The sequence below is a fragment of the Abramis brama genome, assembly GCF_963993115.1.
Source record: "Abramis brama genome assembly, chromosome: 18".
Classification (NCBI taxonomy): domain Eukaryota; kingdom Metazoa; phylum Chordata; class Actinopteri; order Cypriniformes; family Leuciscidae; genus Abramis; species Abramis brama.
The window spans coordinates 34,755,462-34,768,805 of record NC_139980.1 but is presented as its reverse complement, the minus strand read 5'-3'; the positions used below and the strand labels follow the sequence as shown (position 1 = coordinate 34,768,805).

Genomic DNA, 13,344 nt, shown 5'->3' with positions numbered 1-13,344 from the left:
AGAAGGCTTCTCAACATTCTCTTTTCCCGCCCATCTGACTTACCCGAAATTATTGTGTCTCTGGATGCTGAGAAGGCCTTCGACAGGGTGGAATGAGGTTATTTGTTTTTTATTTTGGAAAATTTTGTGTTCGATTCTAATTTTATCTCCTGGATCCGACTTCTTTACTCCTCCCCTATGGCATCTGTTCATACTAATGGCATACGATCACCCTATTTCTCGCTTCAGCGTGGGACGCGACAGCGTGCCCCCTTTCTCCCTTAATTTTTAATCTAGCCATAGAACCTTTAGCTATCTGGCTCCGTAGCAACAATGGCTTTGAGGGAATTTCTCGTCATGGTTTAGTTCACAAGCTCTCTCTTTATGCTGACGACCTTTTATTATATGTCTCAAACCCTGCTGCCTCCCTACCCCCAGTTTTGGATATCCTAGACAAATTTGGTCAACTATCTGGCTACAAGATAAATGTACAAAAAAGTGAAGTTTTTTTGGTTAACTCTGAAGCTAAAAAACTTCCACGATCACTCTTACCCTTCAAGATTGCGCCTGATGGTTTCAAATACCTGGGGGTCCTCTTTACGAATTCATATAATAATCTATTTGCAAAAAAAATTAGATTTGTGTAGGTGGGCCTCTCTACCTCTATCCCTTGTAGGTCGAATTAACTTGGTCAAAATGGTTATTCTACCCAATGTAGTTATGTACCTCTTTCAACACTTACCTATTTGTATTAGGAAATCTTGGGTGCATACAGAAACATCATCAATGAAAAGCACTCTCTATTCGGTTGTCTGTTCTCAGCTTCCCTTAGTTGTAAACAAAGTTTCAGATAATCCAGTAGTCACTAGCTCTCTTAAAATGTGGGTCCAATTTAGGAAACATTACGGTTTACATAGAGGCTCCACTTATATGCCCATCCTCAATAACTACTGCAGCTGGTGTCCTTTTGGTCTAATGTATTTCAGACGCTTAAAAAAGCTATTAACACTAATATTGGCCCTGATCCAATTATAGCCCTATTTGGGGTTTCCCCTATGCCTGATTTTGTTGCCCGAGATCATAAAGTCATTGCTTTTACTACAATTTTGGCCAGACGGGCCATCCTTCTTAAGTGGAGGCATGCTTCCCCTCCGACGCATGACAGGTGGATACAGGACATTTTTCACTGTATTGGACTTGAAAAGTTAAGATATTCACTCTCTGGTTCACTTACATCCTTTTACAAGACTTGGAATCCCTTTTTAAATTACATTAAGGGTTTACCTTGTGCACCTGTAACTGGCAATGGTACATAATTTTCGCTTATTAGGAGGATCTTTTTAGGGGATTTATTTACTTATTTATTTTTTGTTACCTTTTATTATTATTATTATTATTATTATTATTTTATTTTTTTTCTGAGCTATTGGATGGTGTGGGGGGGGGGGATCATGTAAGGGGTTAATAATGGACAATATCTTACTGTATACTGTTTTTTGTGATTCTTTATTTATTAAACATTTTGTGTATATAACTATTTACAACAAAGCCCAAGATCGATAAGGTCCAACCAAAATTGTATTGTCTTTCTATTGGCTCCGAGCACTTTAGCTGTGGTACATTCCAGAAGGGCAATGTCCAGTATATATGACCTCCAGATAGACAAAGCTGGGGTAGTTGGTTCCAACCACAGCTTTAGGATAACCTTTTTAGCAGCAGTAAGGACAACGGACAGAATCCTCCTTTGATTGACAGAGAGTGACAGCGAGGAATCGTCCAGCAGAAGGAAAATCAGAGGGTCCTTTTGGATCGGAATCTTCAGAAGGTCTGTTAGTAAGTCCTGGACTGAGGACCAGACTGACACAATTTGACAACAGTCCCAGAACATATGCATATATGTACCTAAATTTTTACTATTACACAAGTGACAAAAAGGATCAGATTTTCTTTTCATTTTATATAGTAAACAGGGTGTGGCATATGCCTTATAAATTAACTTAAAGTGCATCATTTGGTGAGCCGGATTTTTTGAGGTAGCAAAACAATTCCCCCAGACAGTTTCCCAGTCAATCACATTGTTAAGTTGTCTCTCCCAGAAGTCCTCAGTCGGAATGTTTGAATACTGTCGTACCACGAGCGATTTATAAATTATGCTAACAATACCCCTAGAAGCCATACTGGAATCTATCCAGTCTATCATAGGATGAGAAGATATTTTATTCGACCAGGGTACTCCATATGCTTTTAGCGCAGATCTCAATCTTAGATACAGAAAGAAGGAAAATCCTGGAAGAGAGAATTCATCCTTTAGAATCTGAAAGGACTTAAGTCCATAACCACTGTACAAGTCTTTCAGGGTATAAACCCCACAATTAACCCAGCATTTGGAAACAAAGGGTTTATTACCTGTACAGATATTACTATTATGCCAAATGGGGGTAGAGTCACAGTAGGAATCTGAAGCTCCCATGATCTTTTCTGCCATTCTCCATGTTTTGATAGAATGGCATATAATTGGACCAAACTTTTCCAGAGCTTTCTTGGGTATTCCAGTAAAAGGTAAATCCTGTAAACGCAATGGGTAAATAATATTAGTCTCTAGGGCCCGCCATGGCACAGGGGAGTCAACATCCATCCATGTCCTAAGTGGTCTCATTTGGTATGCTAAATAATAGGACCAAAAATCCGGTAGCGATAAGCCTCCATGAGGTTTTAGCCTGTGCATCGATTTGAGTCGAATTCTAGGCCGTTTATAATTCCACAAAAATTTTGTTACTGCTGTACGAAGCTCTTTAAAATAACCAGTAGGTGGTGCCAGAGGTAAAGTTGAAAATAAAAAGCTCAGCCTCGGAAGTGTATTCATCTTAATAGTGGCCATCCTACCATGAAGAGCCAAGCAGAGTGGAGACCAACACAGAAGATTGCTTGAAATCTTATCCAGAAGAGACTGGTAGTTCCACTTAGAAATGTGAGATAGTGAACAAAAAATTCTAATCCCAAGATAATTAAACTGGTCGCTGACTGGAACCATAGTGGGTAAGGCCTGAATCTCTGATTTAGCTGCTAAGTTAAGGGGTAAAAGTATGGATTTGCTCCAGTTAATTTTATAACCGGACAGTTTACCAAATGTATCAAATAATTTTAAGCATTCTTTGACCGAATCTGTGATATTTGATAGATACAACAGAATGTCGTCAGCATAGAGTGAAATCTTATGAGACGTATTCATACAGCTTATAGGGACTATTGCAGAGCATTGTCTGATCGCTTGGGCCAAAGGCTCTAATGATAAATTAAAAAGCAAAGGTGACAGGGGACATCCTTGGCGAGTGCCCCTGCCAAGACGAAAGGAAGGAGAAATATGAGGGCCAGTAAGAACTCTAGCTGAACAATCAAAATAGATAGTTTTGACAGCTTGCACAAAAAAAGAACCAAACCCAAAACATCCCAGGACAGACCACAAAAATTCCCACTCAATTCTATCGAATGCTTTCTCTGCATCCAGAGAAAGGACTGCAGAGGAAGCTGTATAGGTGTCTGCTAGTTGAATAATATGAAGAAGTCTACGTATATTGTCCGCAGCAAATCTCCCCCTTAAAAAACCCGACTGATCATACTTGATCAAGTCTCCAACACACCGATCCAATCTTAAGGCCAAGACTTTTGCTAACAGCTTTGAATCTGTGGATAGAAGGCTAATTGGCCTATAGCTAGAACACTCAAGTGAATCCTTCCCTTTCTTCAAAAGCAAAGTTATTAAGGCTGTATTTTGGTCCCTGTGCAGAGCCCCTTTTTCTAAAGCAAAATTAAAAGAGTTAAGTATCAAGGGGGCCACTATGTCCCATAATGCCTTCAATAACTCCGGGGGAATCCCATCTAACCCAGGGGCTTTATTACTGTTCATGGAGTCCAAGGCAGACTTCAATTCTTCAGTTGTCAAAGGGCTGTCCAATATATCACACTGAGAATCATTTAATTTGGGAAGATCTAAATGTTTAAGGAATAAATCAAAATTTGTTGGGTCAGTGTTGGATTCTGATGTGTACAATTGTTTGTAATATGATTCAAATATTCTATTTACATCCTTAGGTTGAGTATACACTGAACCCTCATGCCTAATAGCAGATATGCTGGCCTTAGATTCATTGTCCTTCAACCTCAAAGCCAAAAGCTTAGATGGACGTTCTCCATTGAAATAATAAGACTGTCTAGTACGGTGTATGAAAAATTCAGCTCTGTGCAAATATATTGATTTTAATTCTGATTTAAGGACGTTAACTTCTTTGGCTTTGGTCTCACAAAAGGTACCTTTTAGTTCCTTCTCTAGTAGATCAATCTGTTTTTCTAATTCAATTTTATGACTCTCTCTACGCTTTTTATTGAAAGATGAATAACTTATACATTTACCCCTAACAAAACATTTAGTGGTTTCCCACAATACTTGGGGGTTAGAAGCTGAGTCCCTGTTAATCTGCAAAAACTCCTTCAAAGAGTTACGTAATTCAGCCACAAATGTACTGTCCTTTAACAAGGAAGTATTAAACCTCCAGCGATTGTGTCTGGAGCCCAATGATACAGGAGTTAAAGTAGAAATTATTGGGGAATGATCAGATAAAAGAAGTGGCAGAATATCCACTTTACTAATATAGGGAATTAGAGAAGGAGATATAAGTAAATAGTCGATCCTTGAGTAGCTCTTATGACGAGCTGAAAAGAATGTATAATCCCTGGAACCATCATTTTGTAAACGCCAAACATCACATATGTTACCATGTCGCAAGAATGAGTTAAAACAACCAGAAATCCTTGAATCAGCTTTAGAGGCATGAGATCTATCTAGCTGAGGATCTAACAATCAGAAAATATGCAATATACATACATGAATGCATATAAACACTACGCATATAAAAGTAAACATAAAACAAATTAAACTTACGTGGGCGGACTTGGGCATGGAACAGAAAAACACAAACAAGAACAGTAAAAGAACGGGCAGCAAGCAAAGAGTTAAAACACACTCTTCTACCTGCCCTTAACGCAACAGTCTTTGGATACGCGGCCAACTAGCAGTCCGGCTCGTCCGTCGACACCTGACCTGACCCGGTCATTTTCCGGATGAACAAAAGAAAATCAATCCGTCTCAGTAAGGTCCTCCATGGGAACTGCAGATTCATGCTCCTTCTCTTCGGATTCTTGTGACACGACCGCCTCTGCTCCCTTCCGGGAAGATTTTGCAGTGGGATTCATATTAAGGATGAACTTTTCAACCTCCGCCGGTGTCTCAAGCAGTGAGATCTTCCCTCGGTGAGTAACTTTAACTACCGCGGGATAGAGCAAAAAAGACGTAATTCCCGACTGGGTTAGCTTCTTCCTCGCCAATGCCATCGCTCTTCTCTTAGATGCAGTGTGAGTGCTGTAGTCTGGGAAGAAAAGCAGTGGAGACCCATTATGAAGAATTTGTCCAGCGGCACGAGCTCCATTCAGGATCGCATTCCGATCTTGATACCTCAGCATCTTAAAGATGAACGTACGCGGGGTAGATTTTGCGCGCTCACCGCTATATATACGGTGAGCTCTTTCAATCTCCAGTACTTTGCCAAAAAGAGAGGGAATCCATTTAGGAAGATTATTCTGTATAAATCGCAGAGGGTCATCTCCTTCTACGCCCTCTTTTAGTCCCACTAGACGGACATTGGACTGACGGCTTTTGTCTTCGATTCTCGCCAACTTTTCCTGAAGGGAATCCACTGCTAGCTTCACTTCCACGGTGTCTTTCTTTGCGTTGCGAAGAGCTGCCTGCATGTTGTCAAAGTTATTTCTGACCAGTCGAACGTCCTCTTCCAGGACTCCAAGTCTCTCCGCGATTGGGGCGAATTCTTCCTTAAACATTTCCCTGACGAAGCTAAGGTGCATCTTTAACTCGTCAGCAACAATGGCGCGAAGTTCCCCCTCAGGAACACTATTAGGGTCTTTGACTCGTTTTTTCTCCGGGGAAGCCAACGTTAATTGACGTTTTGCCATCTTCATTTGTTGCACCGTTATCAGACCAGCAAAGACTAACCAAGCATTGATAATTTTATTGAGAACAGTTAGATTAAGGATACCGAGTCAGGGAGCAGTCGAACTACACAGCCATTGCTACCGGAGGGTCACGTGATCTCACTGTATACTGTTTATGATGTTTTATTCTGTATTGTCATTGAAAACCAATAAAAAAGATTTGGAGTAAAAAACAGACAGGAATTTAGCCGGGAATTTTTATGCAGATAGTGGGAGAAAAACACAGACATTCTTTAATCAGACGGCAATAAAATCACAGTCTAACTCCTGTAAATGTGGCGTCCCCATGAGAAACAATTACCATCTGAATAGGGCTTTAGTTGTAGAGTCTGAAGTTGAATTTATTAGCATGCAGGAATTTGTGTGAACATACCTTCAAAGAAAGAAAGATGTGTTCCTGGTCACCTGTGCAATCACCGATCTGTTCAAGGGCGTAATCAGCCACTGCCTGGATCTCACTGGTGACTCCATCCGTCTCAAAGAGCCTTGGGTCACACAAATTCATGAAAAGTTCACTTGCGTGAAACACGGACAACAGTCAGTGAGACAAAACTGTAATTTGTCTGAAAATGTCTTTTCACATAGTTGCAAATTAAAAAGTACTATATTTATGCATTTGGCAAACACTTTTATCCACCGCATTCAAGGTAAACATTACCAATCAAAATTCTGGAATAATAACATTGTGCATGCATTCCCTTGGAAAGGAAGCCAAGATCTTGGTCAATCCTTAACTGTTTGAACTACAGCTCATATGTTAGTTGACAATTTATTTTTTACCTTAATCTAAAGTTTTCAATGTAATACATAACTACAGCAGTCCCTCACCTTCTCACAGCATTGCTGAGAGCGTAGTAGATGGGTTTGCTTGGCTTGAACTTTGCCATCGCCAACATTTCCTTCACAAGGACGCGGGAGGACCGGGGGATCATTCCCATGGCATATACAGCAGCGTCAATCTCACCCGAGAACTTGTCAAAGGTCCTGAATATCTGCATGACAGCACTGCTGCATTCTGGTGTACCGCACTGTAGCAAAGCCTGGTACGTCAAAGACTGAGAGATTTCCAATGCCTCGGGAACAACAGCCGTCAAGGTTTCAGCTTCCATCTTGCGGATCACGGCTACGAGCTTGTGGGCCAAGTGGGCTCTCTTATGTCCATCGTTGGTCTTAGAAAGCCCAGCAATTTCCTTCAGAACAACAAGAGCAGCTTCTTTATCCTGGATGGGGCTCATGTCAACACTGCTGTCTGGATGGAGGGGTTTCATGTTGGCCGTATCTGGAGGAATAACAGTGCAGTTTGCATTCAGTTTGACATGCAAGCAAATTATGAACATTCATACCAAAGAGATGTTCTCTTACTGTGGTCAAAGACTCTGTCACTGTACTCAGCAACTCCCAGAAGGGTCAAGGCCTGTTTGCCAGTATTGACCACTCCATATTCTCCCCTGGTTGAGTCAAAGTCATAGAGACAAACATCAGTGTATGAGCATCCAAGATACTTAATGTACATTTATGCATTTAGCAGAAGCTTTTATCCCAAGCATTTAAAGTCACCATGATAGTCAAAATGGACAATTCTTATTTTTCATGGAATATCACAGTATTTATTATAAATGATTTATCTGTGCACATCATTATTTTGTTAAATTCATGTTCCTCGAAATCTTGAATCAGAACTTCCTCTCCCTCTTGTGGCGACATCTCTTCTCTTATCTGATGACGAGGGCGGGGCAACCTGTCACTCACATGCTATCAGCCAATAGCAAACCACAACCATCCAATCAATTCCCCACAGACAAAAACCAAAACGAGTTATGAATCACTTAAATGATTCAGACTAGTATATTTTCAATTAAAAACAGCAGAATTCAAGTAGTTTGCACTACTGGATTTTACTGTTATTAACATTTCAGTGATAAAACAGTGTTGAATATTGTTTAGGTACTTAGATCTTACCTCACACTATTTGAATGTAAAAAAATGGAAGTAACGTGCTGAAATTCATGTTATGACATTGGCATTGATAGAGCTATGCACTACATTTACATGAGCTACAGGAATTTATTATTTCACTTACTTATGTGAAAAGAGCGCAAGAACATGTTTTTCGGTACAAGTTCCAGAGGTCATGTGGTGCTGCTCATTATTAAACTTGTAGATGCAGGTCTGGTTGCTTCTGATCAGCTGAGCAAGAGGATGTTTCTTGGGAAGAGAGAAGGACAAACATTGGACATCTCAACCTACTCGTCTCCACTGGGTTTTAAAGGCGTCATGACATGGATTTTTTTATTATTTTAATGATTATTATTTTAATATGTTCCTTGAGGTTCCATCTATAACTAATTGTCACAAAAGTTTAAGCCTTGCCAAATTAAATATTCAAGCACAAGAAGAAGCAAAGGGGAACTCCTTTCGTTACTCACGCACTGTGAGGGAAGTGTAAACATCGTAGGCAGTTATCATAAGTAAACATAATCAGTTATGTCTTAAGTGAACGTAAACAGTCAAGAAAGAAAATGCATGTGTGTACAGTATCAGTTTATTGGATCCGTGCATTATGTCTGAAAGTGACAGCAGCCTAATATTCCAATGGGCAAAAAAAAAAAAATCACTGCTCATGACTGAATAACTTTTGTAACTTTAATACGGATTAATCCGGGGGGAAAATATATATTTATGGCTGGTAAATTTTCTTAAGTCACCGGCCACTGGCAGGTGTGGCAAAAAGTTAGTTTTAGGCTTGTCAGTAAAGAACCACTGATTGGCTAAAATCATTGCATAGTATCAATGCCCACTCACTATTGCATGTGAGTAAATGTTTTGAAAATATTATCCATATGTAGTGTGTAATAGAGTTGTTTGTGAATGTAAAAGGTCTGCAAAGATCAAAGTGCACATAAATGGAGTTATTGGGCCAGATTTACCAACAGCTTGCAACAGCGCAATCCCTCTTTTGGGGTTAAAAAAACTATTTTCAAGATTTTCAAGACACGCAGTAAAAAAATTGTGCTGAAAAGGTGTGGACAGGGTTATTTTTGCAGCTGGCCTTCGTTACGGTTACTGTTTGTATCACTGTGTATCAAGTGCTGAGAAAGAGCTGAAATTCAGATATGCTAATGGTTTCCGACCAATCACAACAGATTGGGCCGTCTGACCAATCAGAGCATTGGATTAAAGTAAAACTCAAAAACAAAATTAGCAACCTTTAAAATAGCATAATGGGGCACTTTAGTTCTAGGTCTCTGAACTCACCATGCCGGTGATGAGGGCGAGGGGACTGGTGTGGTCTTCGACTGGCCTGAACTTGTCACAATTGGACAAGTCTCTTCTAAGGGTGACTTCGGTGGCGACGTCCTCTCTGGTGTTCACGACATAGTCAGTCTTACACAGACCGTAGATGGTGGGCTGGAATAGAAACGGTCTGAATGTTAGAAGTGGATTTGACATGAGCGTCTTCCCATTCAAGAATGAAGTTTATCAAAGGACCAGGGCTACACAATCCCGAAAACTGGCATTGCGGTATTTTGGTTTTCTGTGATATATATTGCGATTTAAAAATGCAGGAATTTGCTGAATGCTGAATGATTTAGGAATTTATTTGTGACTCTGAGTGACTCTCTGTGGTCACAAAAAATCCCTTTCAAAAGAGTAGGGGTGTAACCCCAGCATCCTGGCCAAATTTGCCCAGTGGCCTCTGTCCATCATGGCCTCCTAATCATCCCCATATATATATACTAACTAGCTTCATCACCCTGTCTCCTCTCCACCAATAAGCTGGTGTGTGTTGGGCGTTCTGGCGCAATATGGCTGCTGTCGCATCATCCAGGTGGAGCTGCACATTGGTGGTGGTTGAGGAGATTCCCCCTTCTATGTAAAAGAGCTTTGAGTGCCGAGAAAAGCGCTATATAAACGTAAGGAATTATTATTATTATTATTTTAAAGTTCTAAATAAAAGGTTATTGGAGTACGTTTTACAAGAAAATACTGTTTCAGTTTTTCTACTTCAAAATTTCACGTTTAATTCAATGTGTTGCTGTTTCTTTGTTACTAGCAAAGAAATTCTAAATTTACAAGCAATTTCTGAGTGAAAATTGTTTCAAAGTAAATTCTACACTTTCTTTAGGGTTAAAAATATATATATATTTTAAAGTGCTCAAAAATAAAAATCTCTCTTCTTCAGTTTTCATAGACCACATTCCCAGTGTTTCAATAAGAAATATATTGATAAAACTAATGTAAAATAAAAAAATTAAAAATCAAGTAATTGATTTTTAACCAGTCACCCAGTTATTTTGACGAGTTGCCAGCAAATAAAAATATGCGCTTCTGGTTTCAGATTGAAACTCAGCATTTGGTTCATTTACATGCTTGTAACCCGTAGATGACGTACTTCACTCTGAAACCAGTAACACCTATATTTATTTATTTACCATAATTAAATTGCAGCCTGTGCGATTTGACAAACGCAATAAGCCATATCATGATACCGATTTCATTTTGATAAATCGTGCAGCGCTGCAACGGACCATGTCTTTGTTCCTGTCCTCCTCAAGCACTGGGACAGCAAGAGCAGAGATGATTCCCCTCTTGATGTTGAGGATGTTTATCAGCTCGTCTTCCTCAGGGAAAAGCTTGATGTCATCGTCTCCCTCAACGGTGAACTTCAGAGGGCGTCTGAACAAAGTAAAGCGCTATATAAACGAGACGAGTCTGCTATATAGACGAGTCTGCTGAATATGACCATCTGATACCAGTGACTGAATTATACGACCTAGGGTGCTGATTGAGATGCACCCTAGTTATTGTTAGTGTTTTGTTAGGTTAGAACAAATCTGTGAGGGCTGAATGAAGGAGAAAGTAGAGGACCCAGTTGCAGAAACGAGATCTCAGTCAGGGAGTACACTTAATGTCTCCTTAATGTAATTCAAAAACAGAATCTCCAAATGTTCCAAGGAGTCAATACAAAGATGATAAAGTAATTCCAAACAAAAACTCCAAAAGAGATTCTAGAAACATCAAAGGATAAATGATGTTTCCCAAAAAGGTAAATTAAAAAAAATCCCAAACCTTCCATGGAAAAAAAATAAGGACAACAAAATGAAAAAGTCAGGTAGTCAAACTGAGCAAATAAATCCAGAGAAAATCACAAGAGGAATTCACCAAAAGACTGGAGAGGTTGGTCTCAACATAACAAACACTAAACAGAGGAACAGAGCAACTTAAATACACTCACAGGAAATGAGGCACAGGTGAGAACAATAGCACATGATCAAATGGTGAGAAACTGAAATGAAAGACAATGAGGGCCTCTAGATGCCAAAACTAACTCATAAACCTAACAAGTGTGAACAGTCCTTTACCTCTCCATGGCGGTTTTGAAGTCCTCTGCACCAGCAGCTGCTCCAAACACAGGCTTTCCATCTGCATCGACGTCAATCACTTCACTCAGTGTGCAGTCGGTGGTGCGCACAATGTAGATGCATGTACCAGGAGCTGCAATCTCAACCTAATACGATATTCACACTGCGTTGCTGAAAAACCAGTAGTATCTTTAGAGTTTGATGTGGTGAAATGAACTCGTACTGTACCTTGCAGCTGGCCTTGGGACCGTTGACAGCCCCGTTCAAAGCATTCAAGGACTCTGTCTCATAGAAGTATTCATACTTGTTGAAGGGCTTGTATCTTTTGGCCACTAAACAAAGCAGAGCGTCTCATTTAATACACATTATCCACAAGTGAAAAACTGCAGGAATACATGCTGATATTTAATATTGAATAAAAATCATTGCAACTGTAGGTTTGCATGTACGGTAGATTCTGCAGAATAATTGAGACATACTCAAGCATGGCGCTTCTTCGTCCTGAGCTTCTGCAATATACAAAACAAATGCACATTACTAGATTGAAATAAAACTCGAGCGTTTGCACTGTAATTACATCTGTAGTCAGGGATGAAAATGTTCAAAAACACCAACTTGAATGTATGTGTAATCCTTTAGTAGTCTAAATACAGCACTTCTAGAGAATTACAGACTGGTATACGCATTTCCATTCATTGCTAAGACATTTGAATGAGCTGGACAACAACAAGTCTAATTTCAAAAGCGGACACTCAACTGAGTCTGCCCTGATCTCGGTTATTGAAGCTCTGAGACTGGCAAGAGTAGCTTCCAAATCCTTAGTACTCATCTTTCTGGATCTGTCTGCTGCTTTTGACGCGGTTAACCACCAGATCCTCCTGTCAATCCTCAAGATAAAGGGCATCTCAGGAACCTCTGAGTACTCAGGAGTCCTTCAGGGTGTCGTGGAGGGGTGAGGTGCCTCAGGGCTCAGTGCTGGGACCGCTTCTCTTCTGCATCTACATGTCATCACTGGGATCTTTCATTCAGAAACATGGTTTTTCCCATCACTGCTATGCTGACGACACACAACTCTTTCTCTCATTCCAACCAGAGGATCTGACAGACATTTCTTGCTGGATGAAGGACCACCACTTACAACTCAACCTTGTGAAGACAGAACTACTAGTAGTCTCGGCCAACCCAACACTTCAGCACAACTTCTCCATTCAGCTGTAGGTTCATCAAACTTAACTCCTCTCAGGACAGCCAAGAACCTTGTAGTTGTGATTGATGATCAGTTGAACTTTACAGACCACATTGCTAGAACTGCGCGGTCCTGAAGATTTGCCTTATACAACATGGGGAGGATCAGGTCCTTCATATCGGAGCTATACAACTCCTAGTCCAAGCTCTTGTTCTCTCCAGACTGGACTATTGTAATGCTCTCTCCTTCCAGCATCTGTCAAACCTCTGCAACTGATCCAGAATCCAGAAGAGTGTCTTTATCGAGCTGAAGAGACGCACGTCACTACTCTCCTCATAAACTTGCACTGGTGGTCAATCGCTGCTTGATTGATTCTATTATTCTCCTCAATTGTAAGTTGATGTCACGAACCGCTCTGAGACACGAAGGTTGAGATCCAAATGCAGCTTTATTATGGGCAATCCAAAGGCGTAATCCAAAGTACAGGCAATGGGTCAAAACACTGGTAGGCAGTCCAAACAAACAAACAAACAAAACAAAACAGGCAGGGGTCAGAGGCGAGAGAGTAATCCACGGAACAGGCAAGAAATCCAAAAACCAAGAGACAGGAAACCAGGGAAAATGCTCAGAGATGCAGTGTGACACAAACAAAACTTCGCATTGAGTGAATGAATGAACATGGAATAAATAGGCTGAAACTAACAAGGTAATGAGACACAGGTGAATGCAATCAGTGATGAGTCTGGGCAGTGAGTT

The 13,344-nt window shown here is 40.3% G+C and overlaps 1 protein-coding gene across 1 annotated transcript in view; it reads right to left on the bottom strand.

The window, feature by feature from the left end:
• The window catches only part of apobb.2 (apolipoprotein Bb, tandem duplicate 2), a 50,300-nt gene that overhangs the window by 33,798 nt on the left and 3,158 nt on the right, over nucleotides 1-13,344 (bottom strand). Inside the window, exons 2-10 of the mRNA XM_084090646.1 lie at nucleotides 11,882-11,911; nucleotides 11,631-11,734; nucleotides 11,403-11,548; nucleotides 10,569-10,716; nucleotides 9,295-9,447; nucleotides 8,120-8,244; nucleotides 7,402-7,487; nucleotides 6,868-7,318; nucleotides 6,413-6,524 (exon numbers count right to left, since the gene is read on the bottom strand). Coding sequence (XP_083946772.1) covers nucleotides 6,413-6,524; nucleotides 6,868-7,318; nucleotides 7,402-7,487; nucleotides 8,120-8,244; nucleotides 9,295-9,447; nucleotides 10,569-10,716; nucleotides 11,403-11,548; nucleotides 11,631-11,734; nucleotides 11,882-11,911 — 1,355 coding nt within the window. The remainder of the gene's footprint in view (nucleotides 1-6,412; nucleotides 6,525-6,867; nucleotides 7,319-7,401; nucleotides 7,488-8,119; nucleotides 8,245-9,294; nucleotides 9,448-10,568; nucleotides 10,717-11,402; nucleotides 11,549-11,630; nucleotides 11,735-11,881; nucleotides 11,912-13,344) is intronic.